This window comes from Silene latifolia, chromosome X (genome assembly GCF_048544455.1).
Source record: "Silene latifolia isolate original U9 population chromosome X, ASM4854445v1, whole genome shotgun sequence".
NCBI lineage: Eukaryota > Viridiplantae > Streptophyta > Magnoliopsida > Caryophyllales > Caryophyllaceae > Silene > Silene latifolia.
The window spans coordinates 125,615,265-125,642,724 of record NC_133537.1 but is presented as its reverse complement, the minus strand read 5'-3'; the positions used below and the strand labels follow the sequence as shown (position 1 = coordinate 125,642,724).

Genomic DNA, 27,460 nt, shown 5'->3' with positions numbered 1-27,460 from the left:
TTCCATCCTTACTCCAAATTATTAAAGAGTTATTGCTTCTAAACATTTCCATTATAAACATTATCATTAATTAAGAGTTACGCACGAGTTCCACTCCAAACATTGCATGATATATCCCTCTATAATCTCTTCTCAAAATCATTCAAAGAAGTCAAAATCTCTCCACAAACCACTTCGCCACTCTATATAACCCATATTCATGTCCAACTTAACTCACCAAGGACCAACTCTCTTAGAAAAATGAAAATGCATGCAATCCGAGGTCTATTAAAGAAACTAGGATATGAATACGAAATAAAACAATGCAGTCATAAGCACATAGCTTCACAAGTAATAATTAGACGAAAACAAGTCAAATTATAGAATCGACAAATTGAATCAAAGGTACAAAATCTCATGTCACTTGATACATGCCCAAATGAAAGGAATATGACCGAAAGATCTAATACAATCATACGATGGCTCAATTTAAGTAAGACATACCCGTAATTAAAGTCAAGTAAGACGCCATGTAAGTCCTTAAAGTGTTCTACCTAACTCTCATTTAAGCATCGTATTAAGGTGATCTACTAATTCTTTTATTTGGGTTATCGAGGAGGCATCGGGAGCGAGAAGACTCTGATACCAACTGTAACATCCCTGCCCAAACCGGGTCGGGAGCGGTTACTTATGATGGCTCATCAGACTGTGTACATGGCCCACAGATCAACACAGGTCCTTTATAGCGCATTTTGTCCTCACTCATGCGCATCCCGGGAACCTTCCCAGGAGGTCACCCATCCTAAGACTACTCCCAGCCAAACACACTTAACTTTGGAGTTATTTCGCATGGATGACCATAAAAGAAAGTCCACTTTGTTTATATGAGTAGTACATTCAATCCCTTTAAGCACTATTCCTTTAAGCTTATCACTGGACCTCTTCAATTAATGTGGGGTGTTACACCAGCGGTTTCTTCTAATGTTCTGCTATCGACATCAGATGTTTCATCCCTATGGATTTCCAATTGGCCTACACCTCAGGTATGGTTTCTTCTTATGGTTGGCAAGCTTCCTTACATAGTCTAATGGACTTTAAACGACCCTCCCAGATAGTCGGCAAACTCTAAAATATTCCCGACGACAGGTCCTTGGCTCAGACCCCTTGAGCCGCCTCGCGTCGCCATAGTCTTCAAGTTGTAATCTTTGATTAACCTGGAGGCTATACTTTGAATTTTGCCTTGTCCAAGCTTCAGTCAAAGTGGGGGCTATGTAGATACCTCGTTTCTACACCTTTCTCCAATCACCCAGTGATTCGGCCGCATGTTTAATCACGCGAACAGCCGTATGAACTGATGCACCACTTCCAGAGGACGCACCAGATGCTGCGTTTGTTCTGGGTTCGTTTATGCCTCTGATCTCTTTCTCGTTCCGACGTAGGCTTCTAATTAGGTTTCTCATCGACTATTATTCATATTATCGCTTATAATTCGACATATTTTCTTATTTCTTTTTCTTATTTTTCCATATTTTTTTCTTTTCTTTTTTTTTTCAAATCACTTTGAGCGTATTTATGATGTAAATTCAAGTTAATCCATTTGTAATTTATTTATTGTAATTTATTTATTTTATATTGCTTTTTATGATTTATTTGCTTGGCATATTCACATGTAATCAATCTAAATTCCTACTTCGACCACATAAATTGCTAAACTGCTTGTTCACCGACAGTCTTATATCACATGCTAGGATTAATCCATGGATGTTGCATTGCATGCATACAACTGACGACATATAAAATATAAACAACTTCCCTGATCATTAGTAGAGGCCGCTATCGAGGTGTGTGGGATTTGGTGTTCAAATAAAGAGCTTCCTAATACGTATCATTACCCCTTAGTTAAGATCTTTGTGAGCATTCGTGTTCATTGGCATCGCGAGAGTCATTCTAGACATATAATGCTAAGGGTAACGAATTTCTTAGTGTTCATGTCACTACTTTGTGTCTTGACATGACATGAAGTATTCGAACGGTTCCAATTTTTCATAAATATTGGTGGTGACTCCACAAATGCAGGCTTGTCAAACCTTTCACCGGTTTTAATGACTCACAAATTGGTAATGGCGCATGACGTGCTTTGGCCTAATCGCCAGGGTTCCGTGGGAGAAGTGTCGCCGCCTCGAAACCAACGTGCAGGATGATGCATGGCAAGGGTGGCTTGGTCCACAAAGAGCGACAAGGTTGGCATTTGGAAGGGCTATGGAGGTAAGCTTCTTCTTGATCATAAGATAGGTTTTCCGGTCATCCCACTAACATCTTATACACAAAAGGGTTGTTAGCTGGAGATGCTCTACCCTACCCAACCTAACCTGAGTGCGCTGATGCCTGAAGTTGGGGAGGTGAATTCTCCTGCACTGGCTGAGCAGGCTGCTGGTGGAGACGCTGGAATGCCCCAGAAAGCTGCTGACGGAGCTCAGGAAGCTATGGCAGCTAAGGGTGTGCAAGCTGGTGCGGTACCTGAAACAGAGGGTCAGCAGGCAGAGGAGGTGCCAGAAGTGGAGGTCATCAATGTGACCGATAATTAAGTTTTTTTTATTTATTTATCAATGAACGTTTTGGCAGTCTGGCCCAGAGGTGGCAGACTTGTAAGTTTTAAACTTTTTTCTGGCTGTTTCGCCAAGGTGGCGGTTTAAACTCAGGCGCCGTATTTTGGCCATATTTTGGAATATCCTTGCCGCAGTTTTGGTAAGGTTTGATTTATATCTTGTGCTTGTTTCTTAGATTTCCTTAGTTTAGGAAGTTGCCGTGTCAGCCCGCTGGCTGATTTAGGCGAGTCTTGCCATCTTGAAAAGGCTGACGTTCTGACTCAACTAGCTGCCGTTTCAGCCTGATTTAGACTAGTCTTGTCAGCCTGAAGAGGCTGATCCAGACTAAGCTAGCTGCCGTGTCAGCCTGATGGCTGATTTAGGCGTATGCCGTAGTTTTGGATTACTTAACCTTGTTCATGAAGCAAGGTGTGTTCATCACGTTTAAAGCCAACAAGGGCGTAATTTAGGCAAGTTTATCATCATTCTAGGACCAATGGGACGCTGCAGGATTCTGGTAGCGCAGATATCCCTACGTTTCATGTTCGTGCATGCATGCTGGGGCCCTGATTAATTGCGATTAGTGCGAGCTACGTCCAGGGGGTGGTATTAGGGGTAGCTGGGTAAGCGTGTTTAGCTGTCAGCCAGGCTCCCTTTCGTATGTTCCACAGTCCGCCTGGTGAGGGTGCTCCTTGTAGAGAAAATAGGTTAGACATGTTGGAGTGCCATGTGCCTTGTCACCCCACGTTGGCAGTTGACAGTCCTGCTAGATATCCTTTCAACGTACCATAGACACTAGGATTCAGAGTGATGTACATAGAGAAGCCTGAAAATAGGAAAATCTATTAAAATGATGTGAAGTACCTGTCGCCATCTCATGGGGTACCAGAGCAGTTTTGGTCCCAGGACGCTGCCAGACCACACCATCTAATAGTAGTTTAAAATCTTAAAATAGCTAGAGACACTAGAAATAAGAATGAAATTGGCAGTATGCCTACTACAGAATTTTTATTTTAATTTTGAAAACGATTTGGCTTTTCATAGTACATCATCCTGAAGGCTAAAATCTACTTATTATTAAAAGTAATATCTCTTCAGGTGAAGTATGTTCCATGGGCGTTGTATGATTTGACCGACCATAGTCATTAGTCTGTATGCACCATGGCCAACAACTCCTTCTACCTGGTATGGTCCTTCCTATTTGTAGGCGAATTTTCCTGCTTTATGATTCTTGGTGTTTTGAAACACCTCTCGGAGGACCAGGTCTCCTACCTCCAGGAGCCTGACTTTCACATTTTTGTTGTAACTCCGGGCCACTGACTGCTTGTAGGCAGCCAGACGTATTTTTGCGCTTGCTCGCAGGCTCGTCTCATCGTGTCCGGCTTCGACCATCTCTGCATTGTTCAGTTCCCCTGTCATACTTCCATACCTGTGGGTGGGAACTAGAACTTCTTATGGGATGACTGCTTCTGCGCCAAACACCAGGCTGAAGGGTGTTTGACCTGTTGCTACCTTTGGCGTCGTTCTGTCAAACCATAATACTAGTGGCAATTCATCTGCCCACTTTCCTTCTAACTCCTGTAACCTCCTTCTCAGATTGTCCATGATGATTTTGTTGCTGGATTCAGCTTGCCCGTTGGACTTTGGAGTCCTGGGTGCTGACTTTTTTAGGGTGATGTTCCATCTAGCACAGTATCCCTCGGTATCGTTGGAGATGAATTGTGAGCCATTGTCACATATGATTTCTTATGGGATACCAAACCTGCAAATGATGTTTCGTTTTATAAACGAAATGACTTGTTTGTCTTTTACTTCTGTGAACGCTTCTGCCTCTATCCACTTGGAGAAGTAATCTGTCATTGCAAGCATCCATGTTCTGTTTCCTGTGGCTCTTGGCAGAGGTCCTACTATGTTCATGCCCCATGCCATGAATAGCCAGGGCGAATTGATAGGGTGCAAGGGTTCTGCTGGCTAATGGATCATTGGTGTTGAGCGCTGGCAGGCGTCACATTTGCGTGCGTACTCTGCTGCATCTGCCTTCATTGTAGGCCAGTTGTATCTCTGCCTGAGGGCTTTATTTGCAAGACTCCTGCCCCCTACATGGTTTCCACATTCGCCACTGTGAAGATCATGTAACATAGTTTGTGCTTCTTCCTTGTCCAAGCACTGTAGGTAGGGGCCTACCAGTGATTTCCTGAATAATGTATTGTCAATATGTATGAATCAGGAGGCCTTCACTCTGAAAGCCCTTACTTCCTTCTTGTCATCTGGTAGCTTGCTATGACGCAACCAGTCTAGGTAGGGCGTGCGCCAATCCCAATCATCTACCTGTTCGCCAGCTTGGTCGGGCGGCTGACCGGTTGGCTTAGAGCCCTCACCTGCCTCTGTAACTGCCTGGACTCCTTCTCCATTCTGCGGATCCTCCAGTTCACCTTTATCTATTTCATCTGCTTTCTGGATAGAAGGTTCTAGCATGTGTGCTATTGGAATGCTGGAAAGTTCTGTCGGTTTAAATGTTGCCCCCAGAGTTGCTAAGGCATCTGCTTCCACATTCTGATCTTTGGGGATCTGCTTAAGCTTGTAAGTCCCGAATTTCTATTTTAACTCCTTCGCTATTTTTAAGCATGCAATCATCTTCGAATCTCTGGCTATAAACTCATCATTCACGTGATTGACTATCAGCAGAGAGTCGCTGGATATGCGCAGGTGCCTGACTCCTAACTCCATAGCTAGCTTCATTCCTAATATCAAGGCCTCGTACTCCGTTTCATTGTTGGTTGCTTTGAATTCACATCTTACCGCTTGTGCTATTAGGTCTCCTTGTGGTGACCGCAGGATTAACCCTACACCTGCCCCCCTTTGATTGGATGCTTCATCAATATGCATCTGCCAGACCTCTGCCTCCTTGCTTCCCCCTAGGGTGAGGATTTCCTCATCTCCCAGATTTTGGATGGCTGGGGTGAAGTCTGACACAAAGTCGGCCAGTGCTTGCGATTTTATTGCTGTTCTTGGGTCATACTAGATATCATACCCACTGAGCTGTACAGACCATTTTGACATTCTTCCTGACAGTTCAGGCTTCCTCATGATAGATTTCAGCGGGTAGTTGGCCACGACATGTATAGTGTGAGACTCGAAATAGGGGCGCAGTTTGCGAGATGCTACTACCAGTGCTAATACTAACTTTTTAAGAGATGTGTACCTGGTCTCTGCCGGCAGCAGAGACTTGCTTACGTAGTACACTGACTTCTGCTCCTTTTCCTGCTCTCTGACCAGAACAGCGCTCACTGCCACCTCTATGACAGCCACGTATAGGAATAGTGGTTCTCCTTGTTCTGGCTTCGACAACAGTGGTGGCCTACTGAGGTAGTGTTTCAGCTCTCTGAAGGCTTGCTCGTGATCCGCAGTCCATTCAAACTTCTGACTTTTTCTTAGTATGTTGTAAAACAGCCGGCACTTATATGAAGATCTTGAGATGAACCTGCTTAAGGCTGCTACCTTTCCAGCTAGTCTTTGAACATCTTTAGGCTTCTCAGGTGACTCTAGTTGTAATACGGCTTTGATCTGCTCGATACTGGCCTCTATCCCTCTTTGAGTTACAATATAGCCAAAGAATTTGCCAGAAGATACTCCGAAAGTGCATTTAGATGGATTTAGCTTCATTTTGTATTCCCTCAGGGTGCTGAATGTTTCTGCCAGATGCCGCATGTGATCTTTGGCTTTTTCTGATTTCACCACCATGTCATCAATATATACCTCCATAGTTCTTCCTATCTGCTCTTTGAACATACGGTTAACTAGCCTTTGGTACGTGGAGCCAGCGTTCTTCAGGCCGAATGGCATAACGTTGTAGCAATATATTCATCTCTCAGACATGAATACCGTCTTCTCTTGATCTGCAGGATCCATCTTAATCTGATTGTATCCACTCCATGCGTCCAGGAATGTCAGCATCTCATGTCTAGATGTCGCGTATACCATTGCATCGGTATGAGGCAGCGGGAAGGGATCTTTTGGGCATGCCTTGTTGAGGTCGGTGAAGTCCACACATACTCTCCACTTTCCATTTTTATTAGGTACCACCACCACATTAGACAGCCATTCTGGATATTTTACTTCTCTTATTTTCTTTGCTGCCAGTAGACTATCTACCTCTTGGTTGATCACCTTGTTCCTTTCTGCTGCAAACTTTCTTCTTCTCTGTTGGATGGGTTTACACTTTGGGTCCACACTAAGCTTGTGTGTTATGATGTACGAATCTATTCTTATCATGTCATCGTGTGACCATGCAAAACAGTTCATGTTATCCTGTAGAAATTTAATTAACTATTGCCTCAAGCTTCCTGTGCATCCAGCTCCAATTAGCACAATTCTTTCTGGGTGCAGCTTGTCCAGGTTAATTTAATCTAGCTCTTCTGCTGGGGATTCAATGTATTCGTCTTGGACAGGCTGCTTCTGTAATTGTTATGCGGGAGGGCTGGCAGTACACTTAAGTGCCTTCTTATAGCAGCCTCTAGCTTCCTCCTGATCTCCTCTTATTGTCTCTACTCCCCATGGTGTGGGGAACTTTATGCACTGGTGATATGTTGAGGGGACTGCTTTCATCTGGTGTAGCCACGACCTTCCCAGGATGACATTGTAGGTGGAGGGGCCGTCTATAACCAGATACCTGACTTGCTTGTTGACTCCTCCCACATAGGTTGGGATGACTATTTCTCCCAGTGAGTTATCTGTTTCCCCACTGAAGCCTACTAGCAGAATAGTCTTCTTCTGTAGATCCTTCTCGCTGAATCCCATGTTCTCTATGGTCTTCAACATGATCAGGTTGACCGAGCTGCCTGTATCTACCAGGACCTTTCTAACCGTGCAATTGGCCATTGATGAGGTGATAATAAGTGCGTCATGATGTTCTCGTTCGTCGTACGTATCTCCTTCATCAAAGCTGACAGCTGGTAAGTCGCTTTGAGAAATTCTGCAAGAATTTGCAGGCCTATCTCCTTTGGTCTCGGTAGCACGTCTCTTAGCTGCTGAGTATGTCAGCCCGCTTAGGTCTGAGCCGCCTGTTATCACGTTTATGATTTTGGTGCATGTGGGTGGGGTTGCAGGCTTGGTGGAGCCTACCTTATCCTGTTGCTTGCCCCCCGTGGTAATAGGTGGCTTAGCTTTCCTTGTTCATACAGGCGCTTGATCTCTCTCTGTAATGTGTAGCAATCCTCAGTGTTATGCCCAATTTCACGGTGGAACTCACAGTTCTTTTTGCTATCCTTTCTCCATGCTTGCTCCCCTACTGGTGGATTGGGCCACCTGACTCCATCTCCCATCTCCCTGAGTGCCTTCAGGATTCGTCCGATACCTGTAGTGAATCCATATTCTGCCAGAGTAGGGAGTTGCTGATTTTCCTCGATTCTGTTGACTCCCCTTCCATATGGTATGTACCTCTCGTCTTTCTTGCTGGTGGTCCATATTCTGCCAGACTAAAAACACATAATGCATTAGGTAGGCTGGCTCTGGCTAGTATGTCTTCTTCCAGTTTGATTGCGGCAGCTGCATTTTCCTGTACGGCCTCAAAACAATGGCAGGGATGCATAGTTAGCTGCTTGTATAGGTCGGAGTCATGGTGGAGGCCTCTTCTGAAGGCTTCTACTGCTGTCGAAATGTCGCACTCTCGTACTGCTACCTTCTCATTGTTGAACCTAGTATTGTATTCTCCAATGGTCTCTCCTGCCCCCTGGACGATTCTGTATAGATCTCCCGCATACTTCTGTGGCTTCCTACTGCTTGCAAATTGCTGAGTGAATGCGTTTACTAATTCAGCAAATGTGGATATCGACCTGTTGGGCAGGCTCACAAACTATCGAAGTGCCGGTCCTGTTAAGGTGGATCCAAATCCTTTGCACAAGCAAGCCTCCTTAACTTGCCCTATGGTTGGTACCGTCATCATCTTCTGCTTATATTGGCTTATATGATCAAAGGGATCTGCTGTGCCGTCGAAGAGAGGCATATTTGGATTTGTGAATCCCTTTGGCATGGCTGTGATGGATATGGTGTCTACGAATGGCGAATCGGCATACCTGTCTAGTGCTGCTTTCTCGAGTGTGGGTGACAGCCCTGGGACCCTGCTCAGTATCTCATTTTGCTCCAAGTACTGCTGATTTGTTATGCTGCCTGAATCTGGGGTCCGTCTGTCAGCCGCCTGCTGATTCAATATACTGCCTCCTGATCCGAGCTCTTGAAGGTTCTGACGTGTTCCAGCAGCTAGAGGAGTTGATGTAATGATTGTCCCATGCTGCCAGGTCACTTGTTGGTTCGGCTCGGATCCTACTCCAGGTGTCTGATCGATCGTTGCGGGGCTTCTGACAGGGATGCCCCCTGCCCGTACTTCCACACAGCTGGCTACAGGCCAGTTATCCGGCGTGAGGTATCCCAGCCCTTGTGGGGTTATCCTTCCATCTGATGGTATTGTAGACAGATCCAATCTTGTTATCAGTTCAGCCGGTATCTGTCGAAGTGGATTCCTGCTACCCGATGCCCCTTGTGTTAGATCTACTACTGGAGACCTTCCTTCGTCTGCCCTGCTCGCTGGGGTGGCAGACTGTTATTTCAGGATGTCTATCTGCGCCTAGAGGTCTCTGTCCCTCTTTCTTGCTTCAGCTTCAGCTTTCTTCTAGTCTTCTCTCATGTTTTCCATAGCTTTCTGGAGATTCTCTACGCCAGTGAGCAAGATTTGTGTGGGACTAGGCGGTGGGGTGACGCCTGTGCTTGACGTTCCTTTATCTGATCTGGCCTGGGTTGCGATAGCAGGAGTCCTAGGAGGTAAAGAGGTTTTTGCTGTTGGTATTGTTCTCGGAGTATGTCCAGGAGCCTGTGTTGCCACTGTTGATGTTGGATTTTGAGTAGAGGGCGGTGGTGGCGATGGTTGTCTGCTCCCTGACATGGCGTCCAATGCTTGCTTATCCATTGTGTATTTAGAGTATCAACGATTGACGACCACAATGCCCCACGGTGGGCGCCAAACTGTTTAGGTATTTTTTACCGAATTGGATGATTCGGGTCAATGTGGTCTTACTCGTTGGATATTCGATTAATTGTTTGGTTGTTGATGCGTAAATAAGGAAATAAAGTACGAAATATAAATTGACATGTGAGATTTGGTGACGCGGAAAACCCAATGTGGGAACAACCGCGGGAGGGACGGTACCCTGCCAAATATTGCACTATACTTGAATAAGAGGATGATTACAATTGAGACGTAATGCTAATCTTGCTGGCACGAGGTATCGGGCCTGCAGGATCTTGGACGGATGTATATGTGAGTACGAGAATGTGCTAATGTCTTGATGTCAATGCGTGTGTATGTGGATGTGTTGTTGAATGTCCTTCCTTGATTGCTTCCTTGGCTATTTATAGGGTAAGAACCCTAGATATGTCCTACCTTGATTATGGAAAGGGAATATAACTTCCATAAAAACTCTTTCCATGTTTGGCCGTCTTCCTCAATTTTTCCTTATCTCCCTGACTTCTCCCTAACTTCTCCCTGAATTCTCCATGGCTCTTCTTTCCTTAATTCGGACGTCTCCTCTAACGGGCCTCAGTTTCTTTCTGCGTGCATGCTGGCCCATCTTCTTCCTCGCGCTTTATTCCAACCGTGGACCCCCTTCTTCTTACTAGATCTTTTATTCACCAAGTGGACCTTCTCTTATTGTGCTATTTTTAGCCCAAACATTGGTTTAGCTATAACTTTGTAGATTTGTGAAGTAAAGTTATGAATGGTCTAGCTACTATTTCAAGATCATTTGAGCAAGTTTCAAGTAAATCAAAGTGAATCTTGTGTTCAAGCTCATGTTCCCAAGTAAAGCTTCTCTTTGATCAAGTTCATATTAAAGAAGATTTTATGATCAAGTAGCAAAGTCAGCGATCAAGGTTGAAGATTATGTTCTCAAGCATTGATCAAGTAAAGCTCAAGAGGAGCTCTTAATCAAATTGAAGAGATGAACCCTACATTGAAGATCTCCAGGAAGATTAGATAGCGTAGGTCATCGTCATATAAAGTTATTTAAAGAAATGATTTTGGTAAGTAAAGTTGTAGCTGTTATGGTTATAACATTACCTACCAGACTCAATGTTATAGGTTATTTAGCTATAACATTGAGCTGTAGTATTAAACACGCACGACTTGAGTTTTAAATTGTTTTGAGAATAGATTTTCAAATCTTATCTTTATATTCTTTAAATGAAAAACCTATTTTATAGTACATTGAAGTTTGTACTTAAATTGGGTTATGAATAGATAGTTACCTTTTAGTTTGTTCGACTTATGTGACAACTTATGGGTTGTTGCTTGGTGGCTAACTAGGGTTTTCTACTTATTCATATCTAAATCCTAATTTATTTAACCTAATATCTTACAAGGGTTTAACGTTGGATGTAGTAGGCTTATGGGCCGTCTCCTACTCGTGTGATACTCATTGTGCAAGTAAATATTAGGGTAAATCTAAATAAGATTATTATTAAAGATATTTTATATCTTTATGGTTATTTAGATTTATTCCATATCTTCTACTAAGATATTTCTAGGTTAAATAATAACATTGGATCTCCTACTTACTATATACTTCATAGGTGATCTATATAACATCAAGGGTTTTATGATAAAGATCTTAAATAAATATTTGTTAGAGATATTTTATCTCCCTATATTTATTTTATATCTTTTATCTATGATATTGTTGGATTAAAATAGGAAAAAGATAGATCTTCATCCTTTCTTAACCTACACGAGATCCTCACCATATCTAGGGTTTAGGTAAAGATCTTAGATAAAATATTTGTTAAGTATATTTCATCTCCTTATATTTATTCCATATCTTTTACTAAGATATTATTAGAATAAATAAGTGGATTAAGATGTTTTTCTTGCTTGGTTCAGAATCATGGTAAACAAAAATAATATTTGTTAGAGATTTGTTATCTCCTTACATTATTTTTATTTTATTCTTTCTTATCTTCCATGATTTTATGAGTTGTAAATGATTAAATAAGATTTAACCTAATTCCTTCCTTGTGCAACAATCCACACGGCATCTAGGGTTTCTTAGATGATAACCTAGATCTCCTCTCTACCATAAATACTACACATGATAATTCATTTATACCATCTTTCAATATTCGAACAAAACATCCTTTGCAAACGTCTTTAAGTGTATTATTCTTTTTTCAAGTTAGAATTGTTTTGAAAAGTCGTATGCTATCCTATATTGCAATTATTTCTAACTATCGTCATAAGATAATAGCGCTTAAATATTGTTTCTTACTCGTTCATATTGTGAACACTAAAAGAACAATTAAGCACTTTCTTATTAACGTAAGATAGACAAAATCGAGTATTTAACGGTACTCAATTGAGTTACAACTAGAGTTAGTTGTACGCGTGGGTTGTAAATTTTGTAATCTGTAGAAATGTACTGAAGAGTTAAGAACGATTAACACCTAAGAGGGGGAGGGGGTGAATTAGGTGTACCTTTTAAAAATTTTATCCTTAACTTAGTTAATTAACTATTTTAAGCTACGAATAAAGAAGTACAAGACTTGAGAAACATAATTGAATGTAAGTTCACAAGAAGGTACAGCAGTTCTATGTCACAGTATAGGTGACTGTGACACAGAACTTGATTAGGTACATGCGAGAAATAGCAAAGTGGAAGAACGTAAAAGTAAATGAACAAACAAACGACATTTTAAAAATTGGTTCAGCCTCTACTCCGAGGCCTACGTCCAACCATTATTTTATTGCGTGTTTAGAAATTTACTCAAAATTACTAAACCCCTTACAATGAAAATAACTCGCCAACCTACTCCGGTTGCACTCAAACTTAAAGCTACTCCGCTTCAAGAGTTTATGGGTTCTATCTCAAGGTGTTACAGAATCTTGAATCTCAAGAGTTCACTTAAATGAACATGGAGATTACAATGAAGATCTAACACGAGAATCATGGAACAAACTCATCATGTCACAGTACAGCGAACTGATACTTGGAGGTTTTACAGCTTTTTCGAAAACAATTTTGAAGACTTAAAATCAGAAAAACGTTTTGCAAACACTTGAAGAACAAAGCTTTAAATGCACAAATGATTTGCAAGGTTTTTACAATAAATGCTTTGGAAGTCTTGAGAAATAAATGTGACTAAGACACTCTATTTATAGGGGATTTAGTCTTAGGTAAGTACACTTTGAAGAATTAAATCCAATATTAAAATGATAGCTTTGAGTGATGGTAAGTGTTAGACTTATAGGCTTGGGGCTTAAGAAATCAGAAAACTTAAGCTTCTACACTCAACATGTGATAATTTACCAAAATGGCAAAAAGCTTTTCTTACTTTAGAAGTTTGACAAGTCTTTTTTGCCATTTTAGTAAAAGGTGTTTGCACAAATCTAGAGGCTTAGACAAGTGGGCTTGTGACTCCAAAATTTCAGATTATTTTCAAGCTTTTGAAAATTCAAATGTTTAAGGTTTAAAGTTTGCAAAGTTTTGATACTTAAAAACATTTGGTCGAAAATTCCTCCTCCGTATGATAGTACCAGAAACCACAGTACAACGTACCGTTGCATGGTTTTGCCATTACTTGACTTAAATGAGAATGTTACACTTACTCTTACATATGTCGACTAAGGCTTGGAAAATATCATTGTCTTCACTTCCTTGATTAGCTTGATTATCTTGAATCATTGTTGAAAGTCCATTTGATTGCTTCATTCACTAATTATTTCAACTAAGAGCAAACAATCAAATAACAAAGGGACTTGGCATCATCAATCCAATGTGTTCTAACATGTACTAAAGTTATGAATCGAGAATAGTGGACGTAGGCTTCGACGTGTGAAGCTGAACCACTTCCAATATCGTGTGTCCTTTGCATCTTTTTTTATTTCATTATTTACGCTTTACATTGTTAATTGGTTAGTCGAGTTTAATTAATAAACTTCGAGTAATTAATTAAACATCACGCTCATACGGACAAATCGAAAAAGTGGGCTAAGTTTTTTTATACTCAATTCATCAACACCCCCCCCCCCCCCCTCTTGAGTATTTCAGATCGATAAGACTCTTTAGTTTCCATATTCCCACCATCACTTGGTTTCCTTATTTCCACCTTGTAATATCTATATAAAGAGGTGAAGATTTAGAGAAAAATCACAATAGTCTAAATCTTTTCTTCCCCTAACAACAATCATGAATGCTTTATGCAAAGCTATGAAATTTTGGGCTTCTGACTTCAAAGGTGTAGAAACCCAACTTTTGCTCAATGCAGGGATACAACAACTAGTTCCCCCAAAAACAAATTATGGCTGAAACAACATTTCTAAATGAGTGTCCGAAATTCTAGGAACCAGTTCATCATGTCTTTGCTTTTCCCAAAGGAGAAATATGCCCCCTTCTAGAAGAATTTACTGTCTTAGGAGGGTGGAACATTCACCAAACCCCTACTGTTCCTGACTTTCAACGAGGATGGACAAATAAGTATTGCGATTTTCTGGGCTTGTCAAGTGAAGAAACGTGCGCTATGGTCGACGGAGAGCACGTGGACTTACTTGTTATTATGCACAAATTTCGCGAAGCTAATAACCCTTTGATCCATACGATATATCGTCGCATGGCCTATGGCCTAATTCTACTTCTTCTTTATGCTTTGGAAGGACACATTGAAACTCCCAATTGTTGGGGTAAGGCAAAATTCATTAGGATTGTTGAACAGATGGAGGCCCAATGGAGCCCGGCTTGGATCATATTGGCCGAAACTATCATACGCTTAGACGCTAGGAAAGCTGACCCAAACGCTACATACACCAGATCGACCCGTATTCTTCAGGTACAAGTTGTGCTGTTTTCTTTCTTTTACATCTTTCAAACTTTTCCCTTTTGACCCTGAATCGTTGCAGGTTTAGCTAAGTGAAAGGCCTGCTATAGTTGACCCGCCAAAATCTGAGTCATACGAGGTGAGGAGCTACACCTATTGATGTCGGCAATTTGCTTCTGGGAAGCCTGAACTGTATTGGCAAGAGAAGATCTCAGAGAATGCTAAACTACTCATTCGGTAAGTATTATCTTGGCTTCGGCTGACATCTTATTCCGCCTTGTCGGAGAATGATAGGGCGAGACATCTCACCTTACTAGGCTTAGAACACTCTACTTATATTTACCCGGAACGTGTGCTTCGACAGATGGGGCATGACCAGCAAATCCCGGCCACCGAACCCCTTCGCGGCCGAATTGAGGAGAACACTCTAGCTAAATGCAATACATGGCTTCAGGCGTGGACCCGAAGAGCTATCTGGCATACTGTCGAACCGTTTGATTCTATTTAGGTGTCATCATCTTATATCTAGTGGACCATCGAGCCTTCCATGGAGCAAAGGAAGAGACTTCGAGAAACTAAAACTACTGACTGCAAACATCACGAGGAAAAGGAGAGGAACTGAGCCTTTTATACCGACATATTCCCGACTCCATCTAATCCCGAGCGAGAGACTGACGCGACTCCTAGGACCGACTCTTTGGTTTTAGGTGCCTTGAAGAGGTTAGGCCCAAGAGATGACTGTGGACCGACCCTTGCGGAGAGACTTGGTCTGCGACTGAGTGCAAAAGACAGGCTTGGTCAACAAGAAGAATGTGTGATTCCTCGTAAGAAACGGGCCAAAGTGATGGCGGGTGAGACTTCATCTCGTCGTGATGGGTCGAATGACCCAGCTTAGGGTAGCTGATGTGGGCTTTTATTATCTATTATTAATACTATTCATATTTCGCATGCTTTCCTTTCAAGTTTTTGCGTAATGGGCTTCGCCCGGAGTTCTCATAATAAAATAAAATGAATTATTTATTAAAAATTCTCAATTTCGAATATTATTTCATGACGTTTGTTTTATGAGGTCCTATGGATAGTACTTCTTCAATTGGTCCAAATTCGTGGGATTTATGAAGTTGTTTCCATCCACATCTGTTAATAGTACAGCGCCTCCTGTTAATATCTTCTTAACCAAGTATAGTCATGCCCAATTTGGTTTAAACTTTCCCCTTGGATCAATTGGTAACAAAGCTCTAGCTGACTTGAGAACTAAATCCCCTTCATTAATTCCCCTGGGCTTCACCTTTTGTTTGAAAGCTCTCTCTATCCTTTTTTGATAAAGCTGAACGTGATATAATGTATTCAAACGACATTCATCAAGTAATACTAACGAGTCGTACCTAGCTTGAACCCAATCGGCTTCTGGGACCTGGCTTTCGAGCACGATGCGCAAGGAAGGCATCTCTAACTCAATTGGTTGTACGGCCTCCATTCCATAAACCAAAGAGTATGGTGTTGCCCATGTTGCTTTTCTGATGGACGTTCTGTATCCCCACAACGTAAAAGGTATCTTTTCTAGCCACTCCTTGTAGTTGTCAGATATTTTCCTCAAAATGGTTACTACTGTCTTAATGGTTGCATCTACTGCTCCATTCGTTTAAGGTCGATATGGAGACGGCTTGTGATGCTTGATATTATACTTTTCAAGTATGGAGCAACTAAGATAAAAAAAGTGCCCCCCTCCCCCCTTCCAGATGGGTTTGCTTTTCCGATGATGTCAATTCCCCAGGTTGAAAATGACCAGTGTGACATCATGGTGCATAACATGGATGGCGGTGCATGCTGAACGTGTGCAAATATTTGACAATTGTGACAGTGTCTCACGTACTTGCGAAAATCGGTATCCATTGTTGTCCAGTAATAACCTAGACTCATGATCTTTCGAACTAACACATGAGCATTAATTTGTAGCCCACATTCGCCATCATGGACTTCGTCCATATCTTTCTCTACTGTCATTCTCTCGATACACCGCAAAAAGGACTGTTAGAAATCTATATCTCATTACTTAACATACTCATATATGTGATGATTTAATTTTGTCATAAAATTAAATGTTGATCTTATGCATGCAAACAAAATAAGAAGAGATAAGAAAATCGATTTCTCACCACCTAAAATTCGGTCATCATATGGGCACCAACAAGATCTCCTTCTTCTTAGTTCTTGAGCTTTCCAATAATGGATGAACATTCATGACTTCAAAATAGAAGCCCTCCAATTATTAGCACCCAAGACTATCCCAAAATCCACAAACTAATATGTACTAGATATTTGTATTGTGGTTTACCTTAAAATTGATTATTAATACTTATATACTACTACTAGTATTATTAGTTATTGATTTAAACAAATTAGATTCATAAAACTTGATTTTATGATGAACAAGAGAGAGAGGTTTATGTTTTGTTTAAACATAAGAGAATGATAATTTTTTAAAGGAAAAACACTCCTTAATCCTCACCAAAACCGGTGGGTGTGTGGCTTATAGACACCTTTTGTTTTTCCTTTTTGTTATCACAAGACAAACTAGTGTAAGGCTTTTGCATGGTCAAGTCACTATCAAGTGTCATAGACAAATGAATAAGACAAATGGAAAAAGACAAATCTTCTAACATTGCCCACCTAATTTCGGTTTATATGTAGTAATATAGAGTCCATTTTATTTTTGTCAATTGTACAATTGTATGTCATGTGACATGTGACATGTCTTATGTCATGTTTTAATTTTAAAATGCATATTTAACAAATTAAATATCATTTACAAATTAAATAAATCACATTTAACAAATTGACTAGTAATTCAAAATTACTTTCGCATAAAAATGGTCATTTAATTACTAGTTAGTATAACTCACAACATCTTGTAATTATAACTAACTTATCATTCTCATCTCGCGTAATTCGCAAACACCGATTAATTTTAGTAATATAACTTCTTAAATTACTAAATAAAATCTTATTTAATCACATTATAATAAGATGACATTTTCTCTCTTATGATGATAATTTGTTCAATTTTAAGGAATTAATTAATCTGTATCGACATACAATTAATTAACTTTTTTCAATTAAGGGAATCGTCATTTAGGTGTGACCTCAAGGGATCAACTGATCACCACCGTCGCACGACAGTAATGTCAAACTCTAGCAAGCCAATCATTACCGATATGTGTGGACCAGTTGACTATATATGTAATGTATCATTCCTTTCGTATTCTTGGTATGAGATTTAAATATGTGATCAATATGATCGACAATTGTGATCGCATTATTGTCAGGGACACTTACTCCAACAATCTCCCACTTGTCCTCGACAAGTGTGCGTCACCAATTCTCTTGTCCTATTACTATCTCCCACTCAATGCAAGGTGTCTTTCGGGTCGTACTTGCAAGTGATCATATCGAGAGTGGTTTCCTCGATCTGGAGAATAACTGATTGACCGGAGTTATCTACCATAGATATCATCCGAGCGTGGCCACACATTTCCAGTTTATTACTCCTCGAGTGGCCCTGAGATATTATTTTAACCCTGACAAGGGGGTGGATAATTCCTATCGCACCCATTCCCTTCGACTAGCCACAGCCATCATAACCCAAAATATGCCCATTTGACCCCATTTACGAAGGTCGTAGTAACACAAATCAAAGTTAATCTGAAACTGTGCCACCTTAGGTGAACAGTCTTTAGTCAAAAGAATCGACTCATTAGAATACTATAGTAGCTCTCGCCACGACCAGGCTATATAAATTTGCCAGAACTCTATAAGCGGTCACTGCCCGACAAAGTGTTCCTAACAGTCTGCCTATGTGATCGACTAGTCATCTCACATGACATTATGGCACTTGAACTTGCCATCAATCGCATCACACTCTAGTCACTTCGAGATGTCACCTCATACAAGTGACTATGGGCGAATACCATGTTAATACGGGTTCACTTTAACGGGGTTCAATGTTGTCTCTACAACCCGTTTGGATGTAACAAAGTATAAAAGGAGTTTTTTCAGCTTAAAAACTCGAACGACAAATGTGATTATCACATATGAATAGTCAATACCTGATTACTATTTCATATTCTATAATCTAATTTGATCTTTTACGTAGTTATTAATCTCAATCCAATTGAAATGACATGACTCATCATGTTAAGCCTATGAAAAGGCTTTGGTTAGTAGGTTTTATCAACTTCTTGTACCTAACTCAACCTTACTACATACTCGTTTTCCTTTGTAATGTATACATTTGCATTACAAAACTTTCTGAATACGTGTCGAGATCTAATCAAGACATAGGCCCTCTAGCCTTAGAATAACTCCCACTGTTTTCACAGTGTGCGGGACTCATCCTTCTTGCACATCTCATGATTGCAAGTGTACTCAATTTCCGTTGTAAATATTTCTCATTGTTCTTTATTGCCTAGAACGATTCTAGAAAATATATTTCTTAAATAACATAGCCACAATGGTTTCTTTAACCATCCTAATGTGTTTTGATTATGGTTTTGTCGGAAACCATGCGCAATCTCAATTGTCAATTGTCACTTGTGTAACACCCTTACACAAAATTGCATCAAAAACACTTTGCATTACATCCTTAATGCTTCTGCAAACACTTAAGGGTAATCTTTATGGCTTACTTGGTAACTATTACTTAAATTCGATTTGAAATAATTCATCATACTCAAAGTATATGAAATGTTATACATCATTTCCTATTTAATTGATTCGGCAGCGGAAGCAAATGGAATCAATCAAATGTGTTCAACTTGATTGAACTAGTCATGAATCTTATCAACATAAGACTTCTTATTTGACGCTAATATTATGTGGATTTATCTCCACAAATCCGGATATTAAGATGTATTATAATACTCCAAAAGTCTTAAATCATTCCCAATGATCAATATGTCATCCACATATAAGACTAATTAAAATTTCCGTAACTCCCATTAAACCTTATGTATAAACACAACTTCGAGAAAAGTTTTATTAACATGATCAAGACAGTGATTCCAACTCATTGATGTCCTACTTAAGACCCCCTCTTAAGTTTCACATTATCTTAGGATTGCAAGAACCTACAAAACTCAAGACATGTATTGAATACATTCCTTCTAATTGAAGAAGTGGGTTTTAGATTCACTCGCTATATGTATATCATCATAATGAAACACAATCCCTAAGAAGATCCAAATAGACTTAAGCATTTCAACTAGTGCAAAACCCTTTGCAACCAATCAAGCTTTGAAATCTCTCTTTATTAGTGCAAAACCCTTTGACACTAATCAAGCCTTTTATTTCGGATTTTCATGGCTCTAAGCCTTGTATTGAGTTGTGACTTAAACATTCTAATGTAATTCATATGTTCATTACTTTCCAGAAGTAATCAACTTGAATCAAACAATTTCTTTGTAAGCTCTTTACTTTCTTAAAAGTAACATGAATTCATCATCTTCAACAAGTGACGATTTTAACCTCCTAGGTTTTGAAGAAACAACGTTTTACACAAAACGTCTCATGTAGCCAAGAAAGACCAGTTTCTTGCGACATAACATTCTTTGTGGCTCTTGAATAATTTCTCCCACTCTGTCTTCTAGAAATAAACTTGTATTTTAGAAAGACAGCTTCACGAGCCACAAACCCGTTGTACTCGTGATAATAATAAGGAAAAATGAGCATTGGTTTCTTTTGAAAAGTTACAAGCATGGTACTTTACCATTTCATATCTCATATGTATCGTTTAGATTTAGTGGAAAAACAACTTAGATAAAATGATAGAATCCCCAAAAGGATCAAGTAACTCAAAGTAAACTTGATTGAAGTCCAAACCATATCGAATAGCGTTTGATTTCTTATCCAACCACACATTATCCCATAATGTGTGCTGAGAGAGATTAATTTTTGTGATACTATATCACATTTCCTTTGGCTTATATCAAGGTCTTCACTTTGATAATCCCATCACGACTAAATTGTGATTCCTCGAACTCTTTGAACTTCTTCAAAGATTTCTCTATTTACCTTATTAAGTGAACACATTAGCGTCAACTTAAATCGTTGGTAAAAAAAAATGATCAACCTATTTTGGATCAATGATTTACAACCTCGATCTCCTTTTCAACCAAAAGGCACGAGACATCTTGCTTTGAATACAAGATACGGATATACCATAAGATCTAATGGTTTCAAGAGTACTCGATAACTCTTTGCGTTCATCATTCCAGAATCTAAGGTTTAATCTTGGGTTACCAATTTGAGTCTTGCATCATCTACATGATATATCATTCTAGTTTGGTTTAGAATACATTCTCCTTGATAATGGTCTAGCCATACATCAAATCGTGGTGTATAGGGTCATAAAAGTGAAACCTCTTTTGTATCTTAACAAGTTTATATTCTTATTTAGAGTTTATGCACTTAATAGTCACAATTAAGTACAACTCTAAACCCAAAACTAGATTGAGTACACAATGACTCTACCTCTCAACATCATTGTTGCTAGTCGTCATATTCTAATCATCCTATGTATCAAGTACAAGATGAAAACCACCACCGGTTTCTAATATTGACGAAGTAGTACTAGCAAAATTTATGTCAATCAAATAAACATTTAAAGAAGAAGGTCCCATTAGATGTCTCACAACTAACTTGTTGATCCTTCAATAATTTGGGGTAGTTTCCTTTCTAGCGTCCAACAATTAAGACAATGGAAACTTTATCGGTCGGGATTGATAGGTTTAGTATTGTTATTCTCAATAACGTTACTTTTAACATTACCTTGTATCAATTCCATTCTAATTTTACTTCTTTAAAACCTTATCCTTTTCTTAACGGTTTAAGAGAATGCTCCCACTCATTTCAATGAGTCTTTGCTTTGAAAAGCAAAATTATATTCATGAAGACTACTCTTCATTCGTTTGTTTAGTCTTAAAACTTTCATTGAAGTGGTTGCGGTATTTTTGGTCTATTACGATTTCCGACAAATCTAATTACCAAAATAATTTTATCGCTTCAAGGTACTTAATTCAATTAAGTATATGAAAAACAATCCATTATAAGTAGATGTGTTAGTCAAGAATCAAAAACCTGTTTGATAATGAATAACTTTTATCTATACTTTTCACAAGAGATCCTTACAATGGATAATACGAGGTTTTTAGAAGAAAATTCAAGTTTTGTCTTTAGTTACGATGTTTTAATGGAGATTTGAATTAAAATCGAAATGATATCGTATATGAATTGTGATAAAGAAATAGAACAATATAATAACGGAATAATGGAAAACTTAACATTTATCGTTTTATTAATACTTGTAAATGACAAGTAAAGCATTTACATAGTGACCTGTACCCAACTATGATAAATGATTCCAAGATCCAAATTCATATTAACTTGGGGCACGGTGTGCCGAAATACCCTTTATTAATATAACTCGGTGGATTAACTCTTTAATCGATTCTACTTTTAGAACTCTTGGTCGATAAAATTACATTAATATTTATCTTTAGCCCGAAACACATCCGGAAATCGTCGTGAATACTTTCGTTGAGTTCAACCCAAATTTCGAATAAATGTGTCCATTATCCAAACTCATATCAACTTAGGGCAAAGTGTGCCGAAATACCCTTCATTAACATAAATTCGGTGCATAGACATTTATCGCCCACTTCCCCTACGTAACAAGGTTTGTACCCCGGTGTGGCCGAGTGCACTCCCTCATGAAATAGGTGAACTACGATAATTGTAATTGACACGGTCGATAAACTCGATATAATGATAATGCATGTTTTAGTTATGGCGATTTAGCGATGCATGCAACATATAAATAAAATGCAAAGCATAATAAAAATCCTAGTATGGCCTTCCTAAAAAAGTAAATCTCATAAACTATTACAAATTCGGAAACGAACTCCATTGGTCCCGTGAACTTCGGTTTTGGCACGCATCTCGAGGTAACATCGTCTTTAATGGATCGCCTTCTCTAGTGGCATCGTCTTCAAGGAACTCCGGAATAATTAAATCACATAATAAATTACATAAAATCATATTTATGCACAAGTTAATTACCCTAACCAACTTAGGGCTCAAAATTAGTCTCCAGTAACATTTGACAATAATTAACTTATATTTCTTAAAATTTGTTCATTAATAGACTCAAAATTACAATAAAATGCCATAAACTCCAAATAAATCATAAAAATTTCAAATAAATTCAAAATTTGAAATTTAAACTCATGAACATTCTGGAAAAATACCATGACACTCATAATGTTCAAAAACTTAGGTTAAAATTTCGAAAATTTATCGGGAAAAACATTGTTGCGGTTTATCGAATTTATCAAATATAATCATAAAAACGTGAGAAAAATATATTTATCAACTTTTCAATTTTTAGATCTGAAATAGGTAATAAAATGCAAAAGTGACGTTTTTCCTTAGTCATGAAGTATGTTTTAGCAATTATTCACTAATTAAGTCACTATTTATGTTATTTTTCATCAAAAATTCATAAATCATGCAAAAAGACTTCATTATAGCCAATTATTTTAGACACATCTTGTAAAATTGCATGTGACAACATACTAAATTTATATTACCAGATTCGAAATATATCTCATATTAACCTATTTTTCATTTAAATTCGATTTTTATCATGAAAAATCCATATTGCGAGCATAAAAACTCCAACAAATCTGAAAATTTACAGATCATCTAAAACTAATATATGTGAAAACATATCCAAAAACCACTGGAAAATTCGAAGTTTAGCTAATTTTAGTCCGAAAATGACATTTTTATCATAAAATCACATTTTAATGCCATTATTATATAAAATGAACAATAAAAATCCATTAATTAACCAAAAAATCCTAAATACATTTTAGGACCAGAAAAATTAACATGCATAATTTATTTCATGATATATCATAATAACACAAATTTATAAGTTTTATATGTTAATCGTATAACTCGGAAAAACTATAACCGATTTGCATGCAAACAACCTAAGGCTCATGATACCACTTGTTAGAAATCTATATCTCATTACTTAACATACTCATATATGTGATGATTTAATTTAGTCATAAAATTAAATGTTGATCTTATGCATGCAAACAAAATAAGAAGAGATAAGAAAATCGATTTCTCACCATCTAAAATTCGGTCATCATATGGGCACCAACAAGATCTCCTTCTTGTTAGTTCTTGAGCTTTCCAATAATGGATGAACATTCATGACTTCAAAATAGAAGCCCTCCAATTAGTAGCACCCAAGACTATCCCAAAATCCACAAACTAACATGTACTAGATATTTGTAATGTGGTTTACCTTAAAGATTACTAATACTCATATACTACTACTAGTATTATTAGTTATTGATTTAAACAAATTAGATTCATAAAACTTGATTTTATGATGAACAAGAGAGAGAAGTTTATGTTTTGTTTAAACATAAGAGAATGATAAATTTTTAGAGGAAAAATACTCCTTAATCCTCACCAAAACCGGTGGGTGTGTGGCTTATAGACCCCTTTTGTTTTTCCTTTTTGTCTTCACAAGACAAAGTAGTGTAAGGCTTTTGCATGGTCAAGTCACTATCAAGTGTCATAGACAAATGAATAAGACAAATGGAAAAAGACAAATCTTCTAACATTGCCCACCTAATTTCGGTGTATATGTAGTAATATAGAGTCCATTTTATTTTTGTCAATTGTACAATTGTATGTCATGTGACATGTGACATGTCTTATGTCATGTTTTAATTTTAAAATGCATATTTAACAAATTAAATATCATTTACAAATTAAATAAATCACATTTAACAAATTGACTAGTAATTCAAAATTACTTTCTCATAAAAATGGTCATTTAATTACTAGTTAGTATAATTCACAACATCTTTTAATTATAACTAACATATCATTCTCATCTCGCGTGTTTCGCAAACACCGATTAATTTTAGTAATATAACTTCTTAAATTACTAAATAAAATCTTATTTAATCACATTATAATAAGATGTCATTTTCTCTCTTATGATGATAATTTGTTCAATTTTAAGGAATTAATTAATCTGTATCGACATACAATTAATTAACCTTTTTCAATTAAGGGAATCGTCCTTTAGGTGTGACCTCAAAGGATCAACCGATCACCACCATCGCACGACAGTAATGTCAAACTCTAGCCAGCCAATCATTACCGATATGTGTGGACCAGTTGACTATATATGTAATGTATCATCCCTTTCGTATTCTTGGTATGAGATTTAAATATGTGATCAATATGATCGACAATTGTGATCGCATTATTGTCGGGGACACTTACTCCAACAAGGACATCGTGCGATGTCTTAGTATATAACTGGCCGTCACTAGTCGGTACAAACTGGGCGGATAACATTCGTAATGCTCGATTTCCACGGGCATCAAGGTCGGGAGGATACTCTTCTGTTTCCTTGTATTTCAAAATGGTTGTATACCAGGGTTCAGTTTCACTTTCCTCGGTATCGACGATGGCATTTACATATGCTGGTGATGATCTTCTCTCGACACATATATGCATGCTGTCTATGTTATGTGGTATATTGATCAAAGCAGCTAGCTTTGACGGAGCATCCGCAAATTGGTTTTCATCTTGCAGGAGATGTACATATCTGACATATTCGAAGAACTATTCTAATTCTTTTATCTTTTGCTTGGTAAGGAGCCAAACTGTCGCTCCTGATTTTCCAAGATCCACCTATTTGATTGATTACTAAGGACGAATCCCCATGTACTAATAGCTTCTTCACGACCAGGTCGATGGCGCTACGTAAACCGAGCAAACATGCCTCATATTCGGCGGTGTTCTTTGTAACATTAAAGTCTAACTTGATAGATACGGGAATGTGACCCCCTTCTGGTGAGACGAGGAGAATTCTGACCCCATATCCCATATAATTCGATGCCCCATCAAAGTATAGATCCCATTCATCATTTTCATCGTGGATAACATCTTCGTCAAGAAACGACCATGTATAAACTACTTCTGCTTCTTCTACTGGATTGTCAGCGAGGAAATCAGCAACTGCTTTTCCTTTGACTACTTTCAACGGTACATACTTTAGATCGAACTCTGATAACATGAGAGTCTACCTTGACATTCTCCCATTTAGTACTGACATTTCAAACAAGTACTTGATTGGATCCATTTTTGAATATACGCTTACACTATAGCTAAGCATGTAATGCCTAAGCTTCTTCGCCGCCCAGACCAAGGTTAGACATATCTTCTCAAGAAGCATATACTTGGCTTCATATTCTAAGAACTTTTTACTAATGTAGTAAATGGCTCTTTCTTCCTTCTCAATGACTTGGGCTAACATAGCCCTCATAGCAGTGTCAATAACAGTGAGGTATAACGACAACGGCAAACCGTCTACTGGCGGACTGAGGACTGGCGGTGATGACAAAACTTCTTTTATTTTTTCGAATGAAGGCTGGCATTGGTCGTCCCACATAATGTGTTCTCCAACCTTTAGCTTTTTAAATATCGGCTCGCATATCATCGTTAACTTTGCGACAAATCGGCTTATGTACTGTACTCTACATAGGAAACCTCGAATTTCTTTCCCTGTTTCGGGATGGGGCATTTCCATAATGGCTTTAATCTTTGATGGGTCCACTTCTATACCATGTTGGCTAATGATGTGACCCAAACGCTAGCCAGAGTTGACCCCGAAAGCGCACTTCTGCGGGTTTAATCTCATCTTATACTTTCGTAACCTTTTGAAAAAATTCCGCAGCGCCACAAAGTGACCACTAAATTCCTTTGACTTGATGATCATATCTTCGACGTAAACTTCTACTTCTTTATGCATCATGTCATGCAACAACATTGTCGCTGTTCGCTGGTATGTTGCTCCGGCATTTATTAATCCAAAAGGCATCACTGTATAGCAATAGGTTCCCCATTGTGTAGTGAAGGCTGTTTTATGCATATCTTCCTTGGCCATTTTAATCTAGTTGTAACCGGCATATCCATCCATGAAATATAGTAATGCGTGATTTGCGGTATTATCAACCAAGATGTCAATGTGAGGTAATCGGAAATTGTCCTTAGGACTAGCTTTGTTTAGATCACGGAAATCTACACACACGCGAACCTTCCCATCCTTCTTCGGCACTGGCACTACGTTTGCCATCTATTCCGAGTATTCCGATACCTTAATGAACCCAGCCTTAAACTGTTTGTCGGTCTCATATTTAACTTTCAAAGCCACTCGGTGCGCATTTGGCGCAGCTTCTGCTTGAATGGCTTAAACCCCGGCTTGATCGGAATCCTATGCTCTGTGATTTCCCCGTCAATTCCCGGCATATCCTTATAGGACCAAGCGAATACATCCTTGAACTCATTCAGCAAACTGACGAACCCTTGTCTTTCTACTGGATCTAAAATAGTTCCTATCTTTAGCTCTTGTGGTTCTACTAAGGTTCCTGTTAGTATTTATGACCTCATTAGACTCTTCTAATGATATTAAAATTACTAGCTAATTTCATAAGATGGTCTAAATCTACATGCATGCAAACTAAAATAAGAATAAGGAAGAAAAATCCTCACAATGTAATATGGCAATATAATGGGCACAACAAAAGACTCCTTCTTTTGTTGTTCTTGAGCTAAAATTTTATAGGATGATCCTCCAAGAACCTTAGCTTTCAAAATAGAAAGCCTCCTAAGGTGGCACCCAAGAATCAACCCAAAATTATTAGAATTACTAACTAGATAATTTTAGTAATTAACCTTGTATTTATTACTACAAATATTATTACTAATAATAATATTTTGTGTATATTATTATATGTGAATTTATTGATGATTATAATCAAATTTTGAGCAAGTTCTAAGAGAGGAAAAAGATGGAAAAATGGTCTCCTTTTTCACTCTACTAAAACCGGCCAAAAGCAAGGGAAATGAGTTTTCTTTTTTCTTAAAATTTCATCCCTTGTAAC

At 38.6% G+C, this 27,460-nt stretch overlaps 1 protein-coding gene across 1 annotated transcript; it reads right to left on the bottom strand.

The window, feature by feature from the left end:
- Positions 1–15,603: 15,603 nt before the first annotated feature.
- On the bottom strand, positions 15,604–25,593 carry LOC141618279 (uncharacterized). Its single transcript, XM_074435378.1, has 4 exons — positions 25,340–25,593; positions 24,795–25,122; positions 16,291–16,445; positions 15,604–15,946 (listed from the first exon to the last, which is right to left on the bottom strand). The coding sequence occupies exons 1-4, from the start codon at positions 25,591–25,593 to the stop codon at positions 15,604–15,606; spliced, it is 1,080 nt and encodes a 359-aa protein (XP_074291479.1).
- Between the last annotated feature and the right edge of the window lie 1,867 nt (positions 25,594–27,460).